Source organism: Pseudoliparis swirei, unplaced genomic scaffold, assembly GCF_029220125.1.
Source record: "Pseudoliparis swirei isolate HS2019 ecotype Mariana Trench unplaced genomic scaffold, NWPU_hadal_v1 hadal_25, whole genome shotgun sequence".
Lineage (NCBI taxonomy): Eukaryota > Metazoa > Chordata > Actinopteri > Perciformes > Liparidae > Pseudoliparis > Pseudoliparis swirei.
The window spans coordinates 347,327-372,592 of NW_026613261.1; the positions used below are offsets into that span (position 1 = coordinate 347,327).

The 25,266-nt window shown below is 45.3% G+C and overlaps 1 protein-coding gene across 1 annotated transcript in view; it reads left to right on the forward strand.

Moving 5' to 3' along the window:
- Window positions 1-25,266, forward strand: part of atp1a2a (ATPase Na+/K+ transporting subunit alpha 2a) — a 61,744-nt gene that overhangs the window by 35,326 nt on the left and 1,152 nt on the right. Inside the window, exons 11-22 of the mRNA XM_056410484.1 lie at window positions 133-267; window positions 1,887-1,966; window positions 4,361-4,470; window positions 5,529-5,704; window positions 12,227-12,363; window positions 12,654-12,804; window positions 15,025-15,193; window positions 15,936-16,090; window positions 19,911-20,034; window positions 23,562-23,707; window positions 23,785-23,915; window positions 24,092-24,193. Of these exons, the coding sequence (XP_056266459.1) occupies window positions 133-267; window positions 1,887-1,966; window positions 4,361-4,470; window positions 5,529-5,704; window positions 12,227-12,363; window positions 12,654-12,804; window positions 15,025-15,193; window positions 15,936-16,090; window positions 19,911-20,034; window positions 23,562-23,707; window positions 23,785-23,915; window positions 24,092-24,193 (1,616 nt within the window). The remainder of the gene's footprint in view (window positions 1-132; window positions 268-1,886; window positions 1,967-4,360; window positions 4,471-5,528; window positions 5,705-12,226; window positions 12,364-12,653; window positions 12,805-15,024; window positions 15,194-15,935; window positions 16,091-19,910; window positions 20,035-23,561; window positions 23,708-23,784; window positions 23,916-24,091; window positions 24,194-25,266) is intronic.

Here is a 25,266-nt window from a genome sequence, read left to right on the forward strand (position 1 = left end):
GTGTCTGTGCCCATGTATCTGTACTCATGTGTATGTGATCATGTGTCTGTGATCATGTGTCTGTACTCATGTGTCTGTGATCATGTGTCTGTACTCATGTGTCTGTGCCCATGTGTCTGTGCCTGTCTGTAGAGGGAGACGGCGGGCGACGCCTCTGAGTCGGCCCTGTTGAAGTGCGTGGAGCTGACCTGTGGGAGCGTCCGTGAGATGAGGAGCAGAAACCCCAAAGTCACGGAGATCCCCTTCAACTCCACCAACAAGTACCAGGTAACACAGACTCTCTATATACATAACTATATATACATATATATATATACATATATATACATGTATACATATATATATTATATATATATATGTACAGTATATATATATTATATATATATACATAACTTTATATACATATATATTATATATACATATATATTATATATATACATATATATATATATTATATACATATCTATATATATACATATGTATAATAGCTATATATATATTATATAATATATATATATATCTATTATATATAACTATATATATGTATATATATTATATATATATTATATATATTTAAGGTATCTCTTTTAAACTTTTTCATTTAGCTTTATCCATAAATATATTGTTTATATATTTCAAATTTTAATTTTATTATATTATTGGGGGGATTAAAAAATATATACATATTTTAGAGCGAACCCTGTCTATATGACTGTGTATACATACAGGACTGTCTCAGAAAATTAGAATATTGTGATAAAGTTCTTTATTTTCTGTAATGCAATTAAAAAAACAAAAATGTCATGCATTCTGGATTCATTACAAATCAACTGAAATATTGCAAGCCTTTTATTCTTTTAATATTGCTGATTATGGCTTACAGCTTAAGAAAACTCAAATATCCTATTTCTAAATATTAGAATATCATGAAAAAGTATACTAGTAGGGTATTAAACAAATCACTTGAATCGTCTAATTAACTCGAAACACCTGGAAACACATTTTCAAATGTTTGATTTTGTTTTGCTGTTATAAATCTTTTTTTTACTTGGTCTGAGGAAATATTCAAATTTTATGAGATAGGATTTTAGAGTTTTCTTAAGCTGTAAGCCATAATCAGCAATATTAAAAGAATAAAAGGCTTGCAATATTTCAGTTGATTTGTAATGAATCCAGAATGCATGACATTTTTGTTTTTTTAATTGCATTACAGAAAATAAAGAACTTTATCACAATATTCTAATTTTCTGAGACAGTCCTGTATATCTTATATATATATATATATGCACACGCTCATATATATACATATATACGCTCATATATATATGTATATATATATATATATATGAGCGTATATACAGAATAGAACATTTATAAAGTATGAATCTTCACCGCAGTCGATCAAATAAACACCAGCAACAAAATAAGCAATTTAGTTCTGGTTCTACGAGATTAGATATGCTGCGCCTCTGATACAAATGACCTGGGGGAGTGTGTGTGTGTGTGTAGCTGTGTGTGTGTGTGTGTAGCTGTGTGTTTGTGTGTGGGTAGCTGTGTGTGTGTGTGTGGCTGTGTGTGTGTAGCTGTGTGTGTGTGTGTGTAGCTGTGTGTGTAGCTGTGTGTGTGTGTGTGGCTGTGTGTCTGTAGCTGTGTGTGTGTAGCTGTGTGTGTGTGTAGCTGTGTGTGTGTGTGTAGCTGTGTGTGTGTGTGTGTGTGTGTGTGTGTGTGTGTGTGTGAAAGGTGTAAAACCACAGGAAAACATGTGAGATCGAATTCTCCTTCAACATTGAAACGTGACTCACAACGAAATACTTGTTATTTTTGTACTATATATATATTTATATATTTATTCATTTATACTTATTTATATATTTATTTATTTGAAGCTCTCCGTCCACGAGGCGGAGGACAATCCTTCCGCTCACGTTCTGGTGATGAAGGGAGCGCCGGAGAGGATCCTGGACAGGTTGGTCAACCAATAGACCCTCCTCCCCCCCTCCCCCTCCCTACTCCTCCTCCTCCCCCTCTCACCCCCTCCCTCCTCCTCCCCCTCCCCCCCATGTATATTTTCTTATACAGTGTTTGTGGTCCCAAAAAAAGAAGAGAAAACGTCTCAAAAATCGATTATAAACGATGTCGTCCATCGAGGAAAAACAGGTCCCATCATCCCAGGAACACGGCGGATCACTCCGCCGCAGGAAGTAGTCCCCACGCCGCCCCACATCACCTTTAAAACAATTACACTAGAAGAGTGACCTTTCAGGAGGATCAGAGGAACACAGCGAGGGGGGGGGGGGGCATAAAGTATTAATAAAGGTGTGTTCAGGTGCAGCAGCATCATGATGATAAAGGTGTGTTCAGGTGCAGCAGCATCATGATGATGAAGGTGTGTTCAGGTGCAGCATCATGATGATGAAGGTGTGTTCAGATGCAGCAGCATCATGATGATGAAGGTGTGTTCAGGTACAGCAGCATCATGATGATGAAGGTGTGTTCGGGTACAGCAGCATCATGATGATGAAGGTGTGTTCAGGTGCAGCATCATGATGATGAAGGTGTGTTCAGGGGCAGCAGCATCATGATGAAGGTGTGTTCAGGTGCAGCAGCATCATGATGATGAAGGTGTGTTCAGGTACATCAGCATCATGATGATGAATGTGTGTTCAGGTGCAGCATCATGATGATGAAGGTGTGTTCAGATGCAGCAGCATCATGATGATGAAGGTGTGTTCAGGTACAGCAGCATCATGATGATGAAGGTGTGTTCAGGTGCAGCATCATGATGATGAATGTGTGTTCAGATGCAGCAGCATCATGATGATGAAGGTGTGTTCAGGTACAGCAGCATCATGATGATGAAGGTGTGTTCGGGTACAGCAGCATCATGATGATGAAGGTGTGTTCAGGTGCAGCAGCATCATGATGATGAAGGTGTGTTCAGGTGCAGCATCATGATGATGAAGGTGTGTTCAGGGGCAGCAGCATCATGATGAAGGTGTGTTCAGGTGCAGCAGCATCATGATGATGAAGGTGTGTTCAGGTACATCAGCATCATGATGATGAATGTGTGTTCAGGTGCAGCAGCATCATGATGATGAAGGTGTGTTCAGGTGCAGCATCATGATGATGAAGGTGTGTTCAGGTGCAGCAGCATCATGATGATGAAGGTGTGTTCAGGTACAGCAGCATCATGATGATGAAGGTGTGTTCAGGTACAGCAGCATCATGATGATGAAGGTGTGTTCAGGTGCAGCAGCATCATGATGATGAAGGTGTGTTCAGGTGCAGCAGCATCATGATGATGAAGGTGTGTTCAGGTGCAGCAGCATCATGATGATGAAGGTGTGTTCAGGTGCAGCAGCATCATGATGATGAAGGTGTGTTCAGGTACAGCAGCATCATGATGATGAAGGTGTGTTCAGGTGCATCAGCATCATGATGATGAAGGTGTGTTCCGGTGCAGCAGCATCATGATGATGAAGGTGTGTTCAGGTGCAGCAGCATCATGATGATGAAGGTGTGTTCAGGTGCAGCAGCATCATGACGATGAAGGTGTGTTCAGGTGCAGCATCATGATGATGAAGGTGTGTTCAGGTGCAGCAGCATCATGATGATGAAGGTGTGTTCAGGTGCAGCAGCATCATGATGATGAAGGTGTGTTCAGGTGCAGCAGCATCATGATGATGAAGGTGTGTTCAGGTGCAGCAGCATCATGATGGAGGTGTGTTCAGGTGCAGCAGCATCATGATGAAGGTGTGTTCAGGTGCAGCAGCATCATGATGATGAAGGTGTGTTCAGGTGCAGCAGCATCATGATGATGGAGGTGTGTTCAGGTGCAGCAGCATCATGATGGAGGTGTGTTCAGGTGCAGCAGCATCATGATGATGAAGGTGTGTTCAGATGCAGCAGCATCATGATGATGAAGGTGTGTTCAGGTGCAGCAGCATCATGAAGGTGTGTTCAGGTGCAGCAGCATCATGATGATGAAGGTGTGTTCAGGTGCAGCAGCATCATGATGGAGGTGTGTTCAGGTGCAGCAGCATCATGATGATGAAGGTGTGTTCAGGTGCAGCAGCATCATGATGGAGGTGTGTTCAGGTGCAGCAGCATCATGATGATGAAGGTGTGTTCAGGTGCAGCAGCATCATGATGATGGAGGTGTGTTCAGGTGCAGCAGCATCATGATGGAGGTGTGTTCAGGTGCAGCAGCATCATGATGAAGGTGTGTTCAGGTGCAGCAGCATCATGATGGAGGTGTGTTCAGGTGCAGCAGCATCATGATGGAGGTGTGTTCAGGTGCAGCAGCATCATGATGGAGGTGTGTTCAGGTGCAGCAGCATCATGATGGAGGTGTGTTCAGGTGCAGCAGCATCATGATCCAGGGCCAGGAGCAGGCGATGGACGCCAGCTGGAAGGAGGCGTTCCAGACGGCCTACATGGAGCTGGGAGGACTGGGAGAGAGAGTGCTGGGTAATGGGCTCCTGTACCTTTAAGAGGGGGGGGGGGGGCTTTGATTTATTCTTCTTCTCCTCCTCTCCTCCTCCCTTTTCCTTCCCCCTCATCCTTCCTCCTCCTCTCCTCTTCCTTCCTCCTCCTCCTCCTCCTCTCCTCTTCCTTCCTCTCCTCCTCTCCTCTCCTCTTTCCTGACGCGTCTCCTTGTTGGTGATGTGTGTGTCTCTTTAATTCGATGGCATTCAAATCAGAGCGAACTCAAATATTAAATTAAATAATAATAAAGGTAAAATGCCAGAGCGTCGCCCGGAGTTCAGGCTTTATATCTTAATATCTCCAAAGTGATCGGCATGCACACTTTTTATATTTTTATTTTTTAAATGTCATCGATTCACAACAACGGAGGAAAAAGGTAGCGGGCACCTTCAGGAATAATAATAATAATAATAATACTTATAATAATAATAATAATAATAAGGGCCACAGGTGATATTTCTATATATATATATATATATATTAATATATGTATATACAGAAATAATATCTGTGGCCCTTTATATATATATATCAAAATATATCTATATGTGTATATTATATATACAAATAAAACAATTTATATATATAATGTCTATATATTTTTATATATATATATACATATATATATACATTTATATATATCCTGTTTTTGTTGGTGTCAGTGATGTGGAATAATGCAAATTTATTGGAGTGAAATTATTGTTAATTATTCAATCCCAGTCAGGCCTCGTGTGATGTTGATGAGGATGATGTTGATGATGATGATGAGGAGGATGATGTTGATGATGATGATGAGGAGGAGGAGGAAACACAAGATGCTATCATCATAATTATTATCATCATTATTATTATGATGGCTGCGGATCATGAATTAATACATGTGGTGGTTTACATTTCTGTTAGACCTGTGTGTGTGTTAATGTGTGTGTGTGTGTGTGTGTGTGTGTCTCTGTATGGACTTAATCCCCCTCCCTTAAGGAGTTGGGTTCCTTCCTCGTGGACCACCTCGCGGTGTCTGATCCCTGGTCTCTGTCTTGCAGGCTTCTGCCACCTCAGCCTGCCGCCCGCCCAGTTCCCGCGAGGTTTCCCCTTCGACAGCGACGAGACCAACTTCCCCACGGAGCAGCTGTGCTTCCTGGGCCTCATCTCCATGATCGACCCGCCGCGCGCCGCCGTGCCCGACGCCGTGGGCAAGTGCCGCTCCGCCGGCATCAAGGTACGGGCACGCGCTGCGCGGGGGAGTTTACTCTGATTTACTTTCATAACTTAGGTGATTATACAAGAAACAAATATAAAACATATGAAAATACATTTATAGTTATAGACATGTGGGTAGAAGAAAGGGCAACATGGATATGGGTTATTTATATATAAGAATATATATATGTATATAAATATATATATATACATATATATATAAATATATATACATATATATACATATATATCTTTATAAATATATATACAGTATATATATATCCACATACATATATATAAATATACACACATATATACACATATATATGTATATATATATAAAAAAATATATACATATATGTACAATATACATACACATACATATATATGTATATATATATGTATATCTATACATATATATATATACTGTATATGTATACTGTGTTTGTACATATATATGCATGTATATTTATGTATATATAATGTATATATCTATATAATAAACACCTAAACACAAAACTAAACTTTTTAAGTGGTTGATGTGATTTTAAGAGTATTTTTCAATGCTAATTATTGAATTAAACTGCCTCTGGCGACACACACACACACACACACACACACACACACACACACACACACACACACACACACACACACACACACACACACACACACACACACTTCTCGATGGAGAGGACACTGAACATCACTAATTACTTCCCCTCTTCTTCTAAAATGATATTTCTGCATCGCTGCAGATACAAATCAGACTCAATAATATTAGTGTTACAGATTTGTAGTATTCCAGAGTCCAGAGTTTATTGAAGGAAGACACAATTAATCATCCCACTTTTTTTTGAAGAACTAAATATTCTGCTCCAATGCATAAATATAAATATATAAATATATATATATATATATATATATATATATATACAGTCGTATGCAAAAGTTTAGGCACCCCTCTGAGGCTGCATGATAATTTACTCTGTCTTCACAAAAAAAAGATCACAGTTGTGTAATATTCATTTTCTAGTTAACACTGAGTGCTGGGGTGTTTTCCAGACAAAGATATTTAGTGTAGCAGTATTTAGTTGTGTGAAATTAAATCAAATGTGAAAAATAGGCTATGCAAAAGTTTGGGCACCCTTATCATTTTGTTGATTTGAATACCTGTACCTACTAAATGCTGATTAACTGCAACACATAATTAGTCTGATTAACTCGTTACGCCTTCAATTCCATAGAAAGGTGCATCCAATCATTAGAAAAGGTATTTAAGGGAGCCAATTGCAAGTTGTGCTTCTCTTTGATTCTCCTCTGAACAGTGGCAACATGGGGCATCAAACAGCTATTGAATGATCTAAAGACAAAGACTGTCCAGCAGGATGGTTTAGGGGAAGGCTACAAGAAGTTATCCCGGAGGTTTCAGCTATCAGTTTCCACTGTGAGGAATGTTATTAAGAAATGGAAGGCAACAGGCACAGTTCTTGTTCAGGCCAGAAGTGGCAGGCCAAGAAAAATATGGGAGAGGCAAAGGCGAAGAATGGTCAGAATGGTCAAGGACAACCCTCAGACCACCTCCAAAGACCTGCAAGGTCATCTTGATGGTGTCACTGTGCTCAGAGAACAGCTGGATGGGAGAGGGATGCGGGAGAAGCCTTTTCTGCACACGCCACCAACAGGCTCGCTTGAGGTCTGCAAAACGACATCTGAACAAGCCAGACAAACAACGTGCTGTGGACTGAGGAGACAGAGCTCGAGCTCTTTGGTCAACAAGAGGCGTTACCATGGAGGAACAGGACACAGCAGTCCTAGAGAAACACTCGCTGCCCACAGTCACATGTGGGGGGTCCATCATGCTGTGGGGCTGTGGGGCTGTGCAGGTACTGGGAATCGAGTTAAAGTTGAGGGTCGCATGGATTCAACTCAGTACCAGCATATTCTTGACAATAATGTTCTCGAATGTGTAACAAAGCTGAAGTTAGGGGGAGTTGTGTTCCAGCAGGACAACGACCCGAAACATCGCTCCAAATCCACGGAGGCATTTATGCAGAGGAACAACTCCAATGTTCTGGAACGGCCGTCCCAGTCGCCAGACTGGAATATAATTTAAAATCTCTGGGGTGACTTGAAGCGGGCTGTCCACGCTGGCACCATCACACCTTCCTGAACTGAGATGTATTGTAAGGAAGAACGGTCCAAAATACCTTCATCCAGAAGACCCTCATCAGAGGCCAGAAGAGCCTCTAGAGGTTGTTTCTGCAAAAGGAGGCTCGACTAAATATTAATGTGATTTTTCTGTTGGGGTGCCCAAATGTATGCACCTGTCTAATTCTCTTATGATGCAAATGGCATATTTTCTGTTTATCAAATAAACCTTATTTCACTGCTAAAATATCACTGTGTCCATGAAGTATTATATATATGACAAAGAATTTCCTGATCCAAACGCCCAACAATTTATAGATGAAAGTAATGGAGATTATCAGGGGTGCCCAAACTTTTGCATACGACTGTATATATATATATATATATATATATATTGGTGATTAGCTTTTTAAACGTAGCATTTTCACAGAGAGGAGTTTGCCGCACACAGAAGGGGGAGGGGTGTGTGTGTGTGTGTGTGTGTGTGTGTGCATGTGTGTGTGTGTGTGGGGCAGGTGCACCTGTATTAATGAGGCCGTCCAGCCAAATTACATCAAGTCATAACACCTCCCAAAAAATAAATCAACATAATAATAAAAAAGCTTTAAACATATCAGAAATGATTTCTATATAAACTACATATAGACTGTCTCTACGTGGTGATGCTACGTGGTGACGCTACGTGGTGATGCTACGTGGTGATGCTACGTGGTGATGCTACGTGGTGATGCTATGTGGTGACGCTACGTGGTGATGCTACGTGGTGATGCTACGTGGTGATGCTACGTGGTGACGCTACGTGGTGACGCTACGTGGTGATGCTACGTGGTGATGCTATGTGGTGACGCTTCGTGGTGATGCTACGTGGTGATGCTACGTGGTGACGCTACGTGGTGATGCTATGTGGTGACGCTACATGGTGACGCTAAGTGGTGATGCTACGTGGTGATGCTACGTGGTGACGCTACGTGGTGACGCTACGTGGTGACCAGTGGCGGCTAGTGACATTTTTTTTGGGGGGGGGCGCAGTTGGGCGACGTGGTTTAAATATCACTCAACAATGAGAAGAAGAGAGGTTTTGAGTAGAATATTGTAAAAAACAAAGCTTTATTTCAAGAACACAGCGTGCTCAACACTGTCCAACAACAACTATCAACACACTGTAACTTTGGGCATGAGAGGTTCAGAGCAGCTTTAAGGAACATTGGGTTGGGTTTCAGAGGTTTGCAAAATAAAAGAGTTTCACCCTCACATGAAAGAGGTTCAGAGCAGATGTAACTGATGTGGAACGGGCATGGAAGAAGTCGGCTCAGATGGTGGATTTTCCCAGCACTTATTTATTCTGCAGAAGACAACAGAACACACACATTTGCCTTCTGATTTGTCTCTGCACTTCCACTTCCCTCAGCAATAAAAAACCATTGTCCATGGAAGACAGGACCACATTAAATCTAAATAATAACAATTCTCATCAAAAACCATGACATGTAACATACAAGGAGAAAACAGAGACCGCTAATGGACAAAATAAATAACTACATGAGCTAGAAAGTGGCTCAATGAAACCGCCACCAAACGTATATTTTGACAGTCTAAATGACACGACAGCTGGACGCCGGGATCGTATTAACATTCCATTACTGTATGTAACATAAACGATTACTTTTTATTAAAGAATATAGCCAAAATAGTGCAAAATCGTTTGTCACTCAACTCACCTTCGGCAATATAAAACCATTGTGACGGAAAGACGGACTCAGGAGCAGGAAGTGCAACAGATGGAAAGCAATTTCCGCAGGAAACAGATTTGTAAAAATAACGCTAAATAAAAATAGCTCATTAAAATAAAATTCACAAACACTCAATAATATCGTTGAACAACAAACAAAAATAAAATACAATACATTGAAAACAAGAAATGACAGAGTGCATTTCTAACTGTTTGACAGAGTAGACCCACTATATGTAAAGAAAAGTAGCCTCTCTTTAAAGTGGTCAAACTTCTCAATAACTCTGGTTAAAGTCAATCATGTCTGTAACCAGCCTGTTTCATTATTCTGGAGGGAATGTGTCTGTTTTTCAGAACTTCTTCGTTGTGTTTTCGATGCCAGTTCGGTCTGCAAACAGGGTTAGCTTCATGCTGTTAGCGAGTTAGCTCCATGTTCTTAGCTAGATAACTTCGCAAGATTCGTGCTTTACACTTGTCTGAAGCTCTGTAGATCCCTCACCCGTTGTAGTCCAGAGAGTTTCCGTCCCAGGACTTTGGAAAACAGACAGGGAAACAAAAACGAATTACTCATGGAGCATTCAGCTAACCAGCTCCGGTTAGCATATCGGCTTGAGGAGAACCTCCGGTGTACGTCCTCCTCCCGGGTCAGCGCTTTGCTGCACAATTTTTATCCGGATGTTGGTCCCAACTCTTTCAGCCTCTTCTTGTCAATATCTGACCGTCGATTGAAAGGTGTTTGGTGTAGAGATACCAGAGTTTTCAGTCGCCATACGCCATACTAACAAAGCTTCTGCTAGCTATGTTGCTCGCGTTCCTTTGGAGCTCTGGGCAGCAGGGTTGCCAGGTCTGTGTGACAACCAGCCCAAAAACCAGCCCAATATCAGAACTCAAAATATGCCCGTGCCAAACCATATACACTGCTTTTAAAGTTCAACAGCATTGCTATCATTGTCAAATATATTGTAATATCTACAAAGTAACAACATATGTTTAGTTTGCCAGCATTAAAAGCAGTTCTCCCTCAAGTTATTTCACCTAGGTCCTAAAATGGCCTTGTGTAATTAGATACAGTATATTATCATAAATAAAATGTGTGTACGTGCTGATCTGGAGTCAGTTTGGTAGGATTTGGGTATGAATAAATTATTTCATTTTAAATATGGATTTTTATTTCAAGATATTCATGTAATTTGCATGCAAAATAGGTCTACCCGAACCAAGGACAAAAAATTCAACCCATGAACACTTCAAAAGTGGCCCGATTCCGCAGGAAAACCGCGGACCTGGCAACACTGCTCTATGGGCTGAGGAACATACGGGTCTCTGATCTGCGAATAATCCAATCAGCGTCGCACATTTTGTGCGCCCCAAGATTCAGTTTCATCCGCCAATGTGAAGCCGGTCATTGCCAAAACGACTGAAATGTTGTATGATGCCGTACACACGTTAGACCAGCCTCGAAAAGGGAGGGCTTCTCCGTGATAATGGCGATATATTATATTTTTCACATAACTTAAGTGGTTGTTGACAGGGGCTTACGGTCTCCCACACACATTTAGCGCGTCAACACGGTATATTTACTATTTAAATGATTTGGCATATAATGTTTTTTGACAGAAATTTTTTTTTTTCTTCTTCTTTTTTTTTCATCTCCAAATTTTAAGAGGCGGCCCTAGCTTCCCTATGGACGACCGCCACTGGTGGTGACGCTACGTGGTGATGCTACGTGGTGATGCTACATGGTGATGCTACGTGGTGACGCTACGTGGTGACGCTACGTGGTGATGCTACGTGGTGATGCTACGCGTGGTGACGCTACGTGGTGATGCTACGTGGTGATGCTACATGGTGATGCTACGTGGTGACGCTACGTGGTGACGCTACGTGGTGATGCTACGTGGTGATGCTACGTGGTGACGCTACGTGGTGATGCTACGTGGTGATGCTACATGGTGATGCTACGTGGTGACGCTACGTGGTGACGCTACGTGGTGATGCTACGTGGTGATGCTACATGGTGATGCTACGTGGTGACGCTACGTGGTGATGCTACATGGTGACGCTACATGGTGACGCTACGTGGTGACGCTACGTGGTGATGCTATGTGGTGATGCCACATGGTGATGCTACATGGTGATGCTACATGGTGATGCTACGTGGTGATGCTACATGGTGATGCTACATGGTGATGCTACGCTGTGATGCTATGTGGTGACGCTATGTGGTGATGATACGTGGTGATGCTATGCGGTGATGCTACATGGTGATGCTATGTGGTGATGCTACGTGGTGATGCTACGTGGTGATGCTACGTGGTGATGCTACGTGGTGATGCTACGTGGTGATGCTACGTGGTGATGCTACGTGGTGATGCTACGTGGTGATGCTTGGTGATGTGGTGATGCTACGTGGTGATGCTACGTGGTGATGCTACGTGGTGATGCTACGTGGTGATGCTACGTGGTGATGCTATGCGGTGATGCTACATGGTGATGCTACGCGGTGATGCTACGTGGTGATGCTACGTGGTGATGCGGTGATGCTACGTGGTGATGCTACGTGGTGATGCTACGTGGTGATGCTACGTGGTGACGCTACGTGGTGATGCTACGTGGTGATGCTACGTGGTGATGCTACGTGGTACCCTGTGTGTCCCTCAGGTGATCATGGTGACGGGCGACCACCCCATCACGGCCAAGGCCATCGCCAAAAGCGTGGGCATCATCTCCGAGGGCACGGAGACGGTGGAGGACATCGCCGAGCGGCTCAACGTCCCGCTGAGCCAGGTCGACCCCAGGTGTGTGTGTATGTGTGCCAGTGTGTGTGTGTGTGTGTCAGTGTGTGTGTGTGTGTGTGTCAGTGTGTGTGTGTGTGTGTGTGTGTGTGTGTGTGTGTGTGTGTGTGTCAGTGTGTGTGTCAGTGTGTGTGTGTGTCAGTGTGTGTGTCAGTGTGTGTGGGAAAAACACACTTGAGGAGAAAACAAGAACTCTCTTTTGAACAACGATCCCGATGTCACTGACTCCTTACTGTGTGTGTGTTTGTGTGCGTGTGTGTGTGTGTGTTTGTGTGTGTGTGTGTGTGTCCCAGGGATGCCAAGGCGTGCGTGGTGCACGGCTCTGACCTGAAGGACATGAACCCCGAGGACCTGGACGACCTCCTGAGGAACCACACGGAGATCGTGTTCGCACGAACGTCACCGCAGCAGAAGCTCATCATCGTGGAGGGCTGCCAGAGACAGGTGTGTGTGTGGGTGGGGGGCTGCCAGAGACAGGTGTGTGTGTGGGGGGGCTGCAGAGACTGGTGTGTGTGTGTGTGGGGGGGGGCTGCCAGAGACAGGTGTGTGTGTGTGGGGGGGGGGGGCTGCCAGAGACAGGTGTGTGTGTGTGGGGGGGGGGGGGCTGCCAGAGACAGGTGTGTGTGTGGGGGGGCTGCCAGAGACAGGTGTGTGTGTGGGGGGGGGGGGCTGCCAGAGACAGGTGTGTGTGTGTGTGTGTGTGTGTGGGGGGGGGGCTGCCAGAGACAGGTGTGTGTGTGTGTGTGTGTGTTTGAGAGCGTCCAGCTGATTAGCATTGTACGTGTTTTTATTAGGGCTGTGAAACGATTAAAAATTTTAATCGGGTTAATCACAGGTTTTTGTGGATTAATCATGATTAATCACATATTACCGATATTCTCGGTATATTTTGTGAGAACATAGAGATTTATGACAAAAGACGGATATATACATTTATACATTCTTCTATACAATGGTGCTGCAACTCAGCAGTTATTTAGCAGTTTTCTTCCATATGGAACATTAATACATCTTCATCCTAAACAGAATGTTTAACCCTCCTGTTACCTTCGGGTCAATTTGACCCCATTCAATGTTTAATGTCGGTGTTCTTTGGGGTCAATTTGACCCCAGGCTTTTTCACTGTGTCAAACATATCAGAAATATCAACTTTTTTTTTATTTAAAGGGCTATTTAGGTAGTCAACAAACAAACATAAAGTACCTCACACTTAAACTTGGGAAACAATATTAATTCTAATAATTTTCTGAGGTTTTAATTGCTGGGGTCAAATTGACCCCGAGGTAAAATATGTTAAGTAAATGTAAAGGTAACAGGAGGGTTAAACAGAGCATGTTTCTCTTGTTTGTCAACCATTAACTCCACCATGATACAATCTAAAGGTGGACAGATTGACAAGTGACTTTTTTGCTCGGTCCGATGCGCGCGCACGGAGCTCTGTGGCGCGAGACGGAGATCGATAAGTGTTAACGCAACGCGAAGAGACAGAGATGACATGCTGCTGTGGAGATACGATCAACAACAGACGTTTAGTTTAATAAAAGAACAAAGACGTGCTCTAGAGAACATGTCAGGGGGCGGGCCAATCTCTTTAATGTCATTGATCTACCGACACTACGCCGCGATCGACTGGCAGGTCGCGATCGACGTGTTGAGACCCTGATCTACAGGAAGTAAAAGTCGTAACAAGGTTTCCGGAGGTGAACCTGCGGAAGGATCATTACCGATGAACAGACCGTCTGCATGAGAGCGGACAGAGTTCAGATTGAAGTGGTGTATTGGAAGCTCATTTTGCAAGTGACTTTTTTTTCGTCCCGACGACCAACAACAGACGGATTGGAAGCTCATTCTGCGCATGCGTTAAATGCGTTTAAAAAAAAAAAAACTAGTTAAACCTGTAATTGGATTAACTGAGTTAACGCGTTATTTTTCACAGCACTAGTTTTTATGTATGAATGTAACCATGTGTGTGTGAGTGTTTGTGTGTGTGTGTCTGTTCGTTTGTGTGTGTGTGTGTGTGTGTGATGAAGTGTCTATAAATGCATGTGTCTGTTCACTTAAGTGTGAAGGAATGGTTGAATACAGGTGTGTGTGTAGGTGGATGAGTGCTTGTATGTGTGTGTGTGTGTGTGCCATTTAAGTCTGAATACAGTTGACTGAGTGTGTGTCACCCTTTGTGTGCATTTGAAAGGATGAATACAGGCTGTGTGTGTGTGTGTGTGTGTGTGTGTTCTGACTTCACGGTTGAATATCTGTGTCCGGCATATTAACGACGTTGTGGACTTTAAACCTGAACAAGCCTCCTCCTCCTCCTCCTCCTCCTCCTCCTCTTCCTCCTCACCTCCGTGTGTGGCGGCACTTTATTGTGAAAGGTTGAAATTAGCCGACGTGTACTTCCTGCTCTCGGCGTGGCATCTCAAGTCCATTTGTCATTGAATCTCCCCGGAGCTGCTTTGAAAAGACATTATTAAGACGGAGGGGGGGGGGGGGAGGCGGAGAAAAAAGCTTAAATCATACTTATTTTTCTATTCTTGACACTTTTGTATGTGTGTGTGTGTGTGTGTGTGCATGTGCGTGTGCTTGTGTGTGTGTGTGTGTGTGTGTGTGTGTGTGCATGTGCGTGTGCGTGTGTGTGTGTGTGTGTGTGTGTGTGTGTGTGTGCAGGGGGCGATCGTGGCGGTGACGGGCGACGGCGTCAACGACTCGCCGGCTCTAAAGAAGGCCGACATCGGCGTTGCCATGGGGATCTCCGGCTCCGACGTGTCCAAGCAGGCGGCCGACATGATCCTGCTGGACGACAACTTCGCCTCCATCGTCACCGGGGTGGAGGAGGGTGAGGGGGTGGGGGGGGAGAGAATATGGAGGGTTGATGAAAAACTATTGGACTGGATGCCGCAGTGACTCACCATCGCCCCCTCTGGCTAGAGGTGGTATGACAAGATGAGCTGAGGCTGTACGATGCGTTCAAGTCTCAATGTTTTGAGCGGGAAAAGACGAATGAGACGGCGACTAAGTGGGGACTCCGTGTTTTATGTTTGTTACGGAAAAAAACTACGTTTGATAACTACATTATTACGATAAATTAAACTGAGTTTGTTACGTTCAATAACTGAGTTATTTTGGGGGGGGAGAGAGAAAGAAAATGGATGGAGCGTCTTCACGATATGTTCCCGTGTCTTCACGATATGTTCCCGCGTCTTCACGATATGTTCCCGCGTCTTCACGATATGTTCCCGCGTCTTCACGATATGTTCCCGCGTCTTCACGATATGTTCCCGCGTCTTCACGATATGTTCCCGTGGCTTCACGATATGTTCCTTCGTCTTCACGATATGTTCCCGTGTCTTCACGATATGTTCCCGCGTCTTCACGATATGTTCCCGCGGCTTCACGATATGTTCCTTCGTCTTCACGATATGTTCCCGCGTCTTCACGATATGTTCCCGCGTCTTCACGATATGTTCCCGTTTCTTCACGATATGTTCCTGCGTCTTAACGATATGTTCCTGCGTCTTAACGATATGTTCCTGCATCTTCACGATATGTTCCTGGGTGTTAACGATATTTTCCTGCAGGGCGTCTCATCTTCGACAACCTGAAGAAGTCCATCGCCTACACGCTGACCAGCAACATCCCGGAGATCTCGCCCTTCCTCCTCTTCATCTGCCTCAGTGTTCCTCTTCCTCTGGGAACCGTCACCATCCTCTGCATCGACCTGGGCACCGACATGGTGAGTTGGGGGGGGGGGGGTGCTAACTACGGTTAATAACTTCGTTTTTTACGTGAAATAAATCCGTTTGTTACATTTGATAACTACATTTGTTACGTGAAATAAATCCGTTTGTTACGTTTGATAACTAAATTTGTAAATAACTAAATTTTTTACGTTAAATAACTACGTTTGTTACGTTAAATAACTATGTTTGTTACGTTTGATAACTATGTTTGTAAATAACTAAATTGTGTACGTTAAATAACTACGTTTGTTTCGTTAAATCACTACATTATTATGTTCAATAACTAAGTTTGTTACGTGATATAACTACATTTGTTACGTTAAATAACTACGTTTGTTACGCGAAATAAATCAGTTTATTACGTTTGATAACTACGTTTGTAAATAACCAAATGTTTTACGTTAAATAACTACGTTTGATACGTTAAATAATTAAGTTTTTCCCGGGAAATAAATGTTTGTTACGAAAAATAACTAGGTTGGTTACATTTATTAATTACATTATTACGATAAATTAAACTGAGTTAGTTGCGTTAAATAACTTGTTTGTAAATAACTACATTTGTTACGTTTAATAACTTTAGACTGTCGAACCGGTATTTTAAAGGGACAGTGCAGATATCTCCTGAAGCTGGTTCCCAGTGTTTGAAAGCGAGCGTCTTTTTAGGCGTCTTTTCTCCTCAGGTGCTGATTTATCTTTACTTTGTTGGTGAGCTAATCGTGGGCTAATTCTACTTGATGCTAATCGTTATCATACTGCACGGCTAACGATGACATTATGGAAAATTGGGGTTCATATCGGTGTCGAATACGACAGAAAACAATCGGTTTTAATTTGTTCCCGTGCCGCCGGTGGGAGCGATGAGGCTCCTGGCGCTCCGCCGACATCCACGGAAACAAAAGGCAGAGCGACGCCGAATTTACATTTCACAGCGCCGCCGTTCCAGATGCCGTCCTCCATTGTGTCTCCGGGAACGGCGTCGCTGGCACGCCGCTCTGCCCCCGAGGGCGCCATCCGTCACGAGGAGAGAAGCACGATGAATACATTCACAAGGACTCGTGTTCATTACTGTACCTTTAATTTGTCCTGGTATCAGCCACCAGGGGCTGAAACACGAGGCTGAAACATGAGGCTGAAACATGAGACTGAAATATGAGGCTGAAACATGAGGCTGAAACACGAGATAGAAACATGAGGCTGAAACACGAGGTGGAAACAGGAGGCTGAAACATGAGGATGAAACACGAGGATGAAACACGAGATAGAAACATGAGGCTGAAACATGAGGCTGAAAGATGAGACTGAAATATTCAAGATTCAAGATGTTTTATTTGTCACATACACACACAGGGTGTGCAGTGAAATGAAGGTGGCAATGCTCAGCAGGAATGTGCTCATAAGTACACTATTTACAATAAAAAACACAATATTTACAGTACAATATTTATACTAAGTGTGTGTGTGTGTGTGTGTGTGCCTAAGAGGGGCAGTTGTGGGTCTGTGTGGGGTCCTGGTGAGGTCGGAGTTCACAGTCCTGATGGCCTGAGGAAAGAAACTCCGTCTCAGTCTCTCTGTTCTTGCAGCGTGACTACGGAGGCGCCTGGCTGACCGCAGCAGCTGAAACAGTCTGTTGTTGGGGTGGTGAGGATCCTTCATGATCCTGCCGGCTCTGGTTCTGCACCTCCTGGTGTACAAGTCCTGCAGGGTGGGGACTGGGGAGTGTAGTTCCAATAGTGCGCTCAGCCGAACGCACTACTCTCTCTTCCTGTCCTGAGCGGAGCAGTTGCCAAACCAGGCTGTGATGCTTCCTGTCAGGACGCTCTCTACAGCTCAGAGTAGAAGGACTGAAGGATCCTCTGGGAAACTTTAAATTTCCTCAGCTGCCTGAGGTGGTAGAAGGCGCTGCCTGCCTTTCTCACCAGAGTGTCTGTGTTTTGACCATGTCAGATCCTCGGTGATGTGGACTCCCAGGTTATACCCGCTCACCCTCTCCACAGTAGTCCCGTTTATCCCCAGTGGTGAACGTCTGTTGTTGTACCTTCCTAAAGTCCACACTGCTCCTCATGGTTTGGTGACATTCATGAGGAGGCTGTTGTCCTGGCACCAGAGTGACAGATCAGCAACTTCCTCCAGGTAGGCCTTCTCGTCGTTGTCGGAGATCAGGCCCACCACCACTGTGTCATCCGCAAACTTGATGATGGTGTTGGAGCTGAACCTGGCCACACAGTCATGTGTGAGGCTGAAACATGAGGCTGAAACAAGAGGATGGAACATGAGGCTGAAACAAGAGGCTGAAACAAGAGGCTTTAACAAAAGGCTGAACCAAGAGGCTGAAACAAGAGGCTGAAACAAGAGGCTGAAACAAGAGGCTGAAACATGAGGCTGAAACATGAGGCTGAAACAAGAGGCTGAAACACGAAGCTGAAACATGAGGCTGAAACATGAGGCTGAAACACAAAGCTGAAACATGAGGCTGAAACAAGAGGCTGAAACACAAAGCTGAAACACGAGGCTGAAACATAAGTCTGAAACACGAGGCTGAAACACGAGGCTGAAACAAGAGGCTGAAACCGGTCCTCGTGTAACGCTTCTCGTCTCTTAGAGAGCTCGCTAGCGTCGCTCATAACCGTAGTTTTGTTTACTAAATATCAGTCATCGATCACAGGGACGCTCTTCATCGTTCTTCATCGCCCTTCATCGCTCTTCATCGCTTTTCATCGTTCTTCATCGTTCTTCGCTCCTCTTCAAAAGACGTGACGATTGACGTTTAAAAAGCTCTGTGTTTGCGCGACTGTTTTGCATATTGAAAAGAAAACTGATCACACTTTCCTTCAAACACTTCCTCACGTGTTTATTAGCGGTGGAGTGAACAGCTGGATGTCTCTTTTGAAGAGCAAAAAGCTCCCTCCAAATAAATATTGAAATATTTTTAAAAAGCGTGTTTATAGTTCAGCACGCGAGTATAATTAGAAACATCGGAGCTTGTTAACAGCTTGTTAACAGATCGGTTCAACTGCAGGCTCAGCGCTGACGGGCAGCGCCCCGCGGGGGGGAAGCAAAAAGGCGTCTGGAAAGGTGTTCGATGAAGAGACACTGTGAATGAGGTGTAAAGAAGAAGAAGAAGAAGAAGAAGGAAGAGGTAGAAAAGAAGAAGGAGATGATGAAGAGGAGAAAAATAAAAAAGAGAAGAAGGAGGAGAAGAAGAAGGAGAAGGAAGAGGAGGAACATAAGAGGAAGAAGAACAAGGAAGAGGAGGAAAAGAAGAAGGTGAAGAAGAAGAAGAAGAAGAAGGAGGAAGAGGAGGAAAAGAAGGAGGAGGAGAAGAAGGAGGAAGAGGAAAAGAAGAAGGAGGAGGAAGAGGAGCAAATGAAGAAGAAGAAGAAGGAGGAGGAGGAGGAGGAGGAAAAGGGGTTTCACCGTGGGCCACATCAGCATCATGGCCGCCTCTTAAAGGGCCGGTACTGAAACTCTATTGTTAAATAACTCTCTTTGCATTTGATTATTGGAGTGTAGAAATATTGTACATAAGAAGTATTTCTCTAATATTCGGCCGGCGGGCCTTGTGTTTGACACCTGTGCATTAACCCATTAAGCCCAAGAAAATAAATATTATATATTATATATTATAACATACAGCCATTTCATTTGAAACCTTCAAAATAAAAGCATAGGATATTTTTCTCACATTGAGAAAAGGTGATCACATGTCATTCAGGTCGTCAGGGGCCACATAAGATGACGTGGCGGGCCTTGTGTTTGACACCTGTGCTTTACATTAACGGTTAACGCGTCCTGTTTTCCCCCCCCTGCCAGGTTCCAGCCATCTCATTGGCTTACGAGACGGCGGAGAGCGACATCATGAAACGCCAACCGAGGAACCCGCAGACGGACAAGCTGGTCAACGAGCGCCTCATCAGCATGGCGTACGGACAGATAGGTCCGTCCTCTCCGCCGAGGGTTTCTGGTCGTAACATAAACATCACGGGGCATAAAAACATATAAATATTGACATTTATGTCGGTATTCCTCACCGCCTCGAACAGTTTACACTCATTTAGAGGAAGCCGGGCGAGAGTCTCGTGTCTTTCCCTCCAATTGTTGTGACATTTACAGCAGAGCGACAGCGCTGCAGCTGCTTCCCGATCGGCCGTCTCTCTCTCCGACGCTCGCCTTTTATCTCCGGTTCTGAGCGCTTTGGGAATCGTGAAGCTCAAAAGGCCGGCCCCGTTTTTACAGGCTGGTTAAATGGGTCAAAACATCTTCAGGACGCGGCGTCACTGGAGCCGGACGCGCTCGAGAGCGGCCAGCAGAGCGCCGATGGGCGGCGGTCACATCGGATCTCACCCGTCACCACTCGTGTCCTGAAGCTTCAACATGTCACATGTGATCTGATGTAGAGCGACGCTTCACGGCGGGAGAGCTCCACAGCTTCTTCAAAAACAGACGCAAACCGGCGGTGTGTTCCAGTCGCCTTCATGCCGAAAACACACTAGACAGACAGTGTCGTGTTTTCCATGAAAACTCACACATTTATTCATCAAATTAATTGACAAATGAATATAAAATCTAGTCGAGACGTTGACGAGGTTATAAATAATGATTGTTATTGTAAATATTAATGTAGTTCTTCTTGTGGCTCAAAGGAAGGCCAGTTTTATAGCTTCTCTCAGCAGCATAACTGTTTTCAGCTGCGCTCACGTAAAAAGGGTTTTCAAGGGTTTTATACCCCTCCGCTAGTCTTCGAAGGCGATAACACAATGTACCATTAGAACACTGGAGATGGGCCTCTACACACCTCTGTAGAGACTTCATTACACACCAGAGAATAGTCATCTACACATTAACTATGTATAGAGTGTTTATGATTCATGTAATGTTATCTTCATTGATAAAAACAGTGCTTTGAACAATAAGGACATTTCTAAGTGACCCCACACTTTTGAACAGTAGTGTACGTCCCACTACATGGTATAGCAGGACGTCTGGGTGCATTGCCTTTCTATGCTGTTCCCGACCCAGAATCCTTTGCGGCCGAGAGGGTCCAATCCCGAGGTGGTGAAGCGGTGAGTGTACCTGTGGGTGGTTTCATTGTACGGGAAGACTTCAGGCTCTGAGTGCCTCCTGGGGAAAACGTTACGCCCAGTCTGACAAGTGCAGAGGCAGGAAAGGTTCTGCAAGACAGATATTAAGTGCACCGCTGCCGACTGTCCGGAGCGCCAGGAAGAAGCTCTTTCTGGGGTCAATTTATTTGTCACATTTTGTTAGAGCTCCTGTAAATAAGTGTTGCGAAGCAGTGGGACCGCCTGTGTTATCGGCGGTGCTGTCAACACAGCTGTTTGCCTTAAGAAACACTTGATATCTATAAATCTTGTTATTTTTCCTACTAAAAAACTGTCAAATAATCACGTCGAATAGGACGCGACTCAAATCCCAAAATGTACGTGATGCCTGTAAAAGAAGTCTTTAAAACATCAAATAAAATGGGTGAAATCTTATAGTTCAGAGCTGCCAACTTTTCAAAAAACCTTGGAGTGAGATTTTGTCGGGGGTGACCAAAATTTTGCCGCGCACGCAGCCACACACGTTGGTGGCTCAAATATCAGGAAATTTGAATTAATGTGGCGTTGTACCCATGTTGTACCCTGCATTCTGGCCTGGCAAAGGTCTTTTACGAGACATCTTTGCTACCGTAAATAATTAAAATGTTTTTTCATAACTCTACTCTCATTTACAAAAACATGCCTAATTCTATTGCACAAATGTCCTGTCTTTATGTTAAATTCTTTATAATACATCTTGCTTGTTCAAAGTGCGGACATTTTTTGAGGGTCCTTTTCCTAGGCCTGTAAATAAAGTGATAAATGCTATGTGGGCAGCCGTAACAAACAATGCTCTGATGTTTTGAGCATGCAGTATACCAAGAGGTTAACACGGTGCTCTCCTGCTGCTCCTTATGACAGCTGAGTTTACATCACCTCACAAAATCACACGCACAAACACAACACATTATTTCAAGATTTAAAGTTTAAGAGAGTGAGAACTTAATTGAACCACATGTCATTAACAGGGCTCTTAAGTTTTGAAGATGGGCAAGAGTGACATATCTATCCAGGATGCTTTATTTTCATTGGTTGCTGGATTAAATCTTACCCAGATAGGTTTTTTTTTGATTGGCTATTGTGTAGCCCATTTATTTTTTTTGATTGGCTGATAAGTGGCTCCTCACAGCAGAACTCCAGGGGAGCGCTTGATTCCTCCACGGTGAGGGCAGCGGCTCATGTTTGCGTGCTGCGGCACATTAAGACATTAAATAGCCGAGTTTTTCAGCGTGAAATCGATGTGGTGGCGGGAGTCGTGACGTGGACGAAATGTGAGTCTCACGCTCAATGCGTGACACTTGAGAGCCCTGCATTAACACACCAGTCTCTGCTCGTTGTGTCTGTTTGAAAATCTTCTTCTGTTGTTAACTCCGGGACTCTTTGGGGTAAATAGGATGTCTATGCAGCGAATAGGTTTATAGATGCGCTCATTAGCGCCATCTATCGTCATGAGTTTGAAAGAAACCAACGCCGCCTCGCCCAAAATCAGAATTTCTTTTGCCGTGAGAAATTGGTTGTGTGGCGTGAGGCGTGTGGCTGTCAAAGCGTGTCGTGAAACCGTGAGAGTTGGCAGCTCTGTAGTTCAATGTTCAAATTAATACTCAATAAGTTCCTGGTTTCATTTAATTGTTAGACTTAATAATTAAACTCTAACTGAGCAGGGCTTCGACGTCCACGTTCCCCAAACAACATGGTTCTTCACAGGGTGAACTGAAAAGTTACCGTGACACGGAGTCCCTCAGGGGTCTACTAATGGTGAACTGAAGAGTCCCCGTGACACGGAGTCCCTTAGGGGTCCACTAATGGTGAACCGAAGAGTCCCCGTGACACGGAGCCCCTCAGGGGTTCTACTAATGGTGAACTGAAGATTCCCCGTGACACGGAGAGACCCTCAGGGGTCTACTAAGGGTGAACTGAAGAGTTACCGTGACACGGAGTCCCTTATGGGGCCACTAATGGTGAACTGAAGAGTCCCCGTGACACGGAGTCCCTTAGGGGTCCACTAATGGTGAACTGAAGAGTCCCCGTGACACGGAGTCCCTTATGGGGCCACTAATGGTGAACTGAAGAGTCCCCGTGACCCGGAGTCCCTCAGGAGTCTACTAACGGTGAACTGAAGAGTCAATGAAACAACAACATGTATATAAGGGAAACAAGATGGAGGACCAGAAGGAGACGTTTGTCTTCAGGTCCTTTGATGAGTCGACATATCCTGGGACTTATAACACCTACCAGTCAGTCTTCATCCTTTGTTATGATTGTCTCTACAGGTGATTGTTTCTTTGATAAAAGGTACGGGGGATGGTATGCAAAGTGTCAAAGATAATACAACTCAGAACACCTACCTGTTGCTCCGCCCCCTCAGGGATGATCCAGGCCCTCGCCGGGTTCTTCACCTACTTCGTGATCCTGGCTGAGAACGGCTTCCTGCCGAGGGACCTGCTGGGGATCCGGGTCCGGTGGGACAGCCGCGACATCAACGACGTGGAGGACAGCTACGGGCAGCAGTGGGTGAGGAGCGGGGGAGGAGGTGGGAGGAGGTGGTTACTACTCATATGAATGCAACCTGTGTTGGTTCCCCCTCGCAGACGTACGAGCAGAGGAAGATCATCGAGTTCACCTGCCACACCTCCTTCTTCATCAGCGTGGTGGTGGTGCAGTGGGCCGACCTCGTCATCTGCAAGACCCGCAGGAACTCCCTCTTCCAACAGGGCATGAAGTGAGGGGGGGGGGGGGGGGGGACGCCAGGTTGTGGAAATCAAAAAGAGGAAGATCTGAAAGGCCGAGCTTTAGACCGAGCTTCGTACTCCACATGTTGAGTGTGTTGAACCTTTTCCTTCCTCTTTCCTGTTTCCTCTTTCCTGTTTCCTGTTTCCTCCCTCCTCCGCCCGACAGGAACCGGATCCTGATCTTCGGGCTGTTCGTGGAGACCGGCCTGGCCGCCTTCCTGTCCTACTGCCCCGGGATGGACGTGGCGCTCCGCATGTACCCCCTGAACGCCACAAACCCCACCCCACACACCTGCCCCCACCCCACCCAACCCACACCCACACCCCACTGACCTGCACACCACCCCCACCCCGCACCCTGGCCACACCCCTACAACCCCCCACACCTGACTGACCCACCACACCCCACACCCCTCAACCCACAACCCACACCCCACAACCTACACCCCACACCCCACAACCCACACCCCCACCCCCACCCTGACCCACCTACACCCACACCACCCCTGACCTACCCCACAACCTACACCCCACAACCTACAACCCACACCCACAGCCCTGGCCACACCCCACAACCTACCTACACCCCTGACCCCCCACCCCACAACCCACAACCCACAACCTACAACCCACAACCCACAACCTACAACCCACAACCTACAACCCACAACCCACAACCTACAACCCACAACCCACAACCCACAACCTACAACCCACAACCCACAACCTACACCCCACACCCCACACCCCACAACCTACACCCCACAACCCACACCCCACAACCTACACCCCACAACCTACACCCCCACCCCACAACCCACACCCCACAGCCTACACCCCACCCCCCAACCCTACAACCTGCCTCACAACCCACACCTGACCCACAGCCTACACCCACACCCAGCCTGCCCCTGGCCAACCTGACCCCTGACCACACCCCACAACCTACACCCCACACCCTACACCCCACAACCCACACCCCACACCCCTACACCCAGCCTACACCCCACACCCCCACAGCCTACCTACAACCCACACCACTGGCCACAACCTACACCCCCAGCCCACAACCCACACCCTGCACAACCTACAACCCACCCTGGCCCTACACCCTGACCTGACCCCACAACCCACAAGCCTACACCCCACACCCCACCTGACCTCACAGCCTGCCCCACCCCACAAGCCTACACCCCACAAACCCACACCCCACAGCCCTACAGCCTGCAGCCTACACCCCAGCCTGACAGCCCTGCACCTCTACAACCTACACCCCACAACCTGCACACCCTGACCTGACCTACACCCACTACACAGCCCCACCCTGACCCCACACACCTG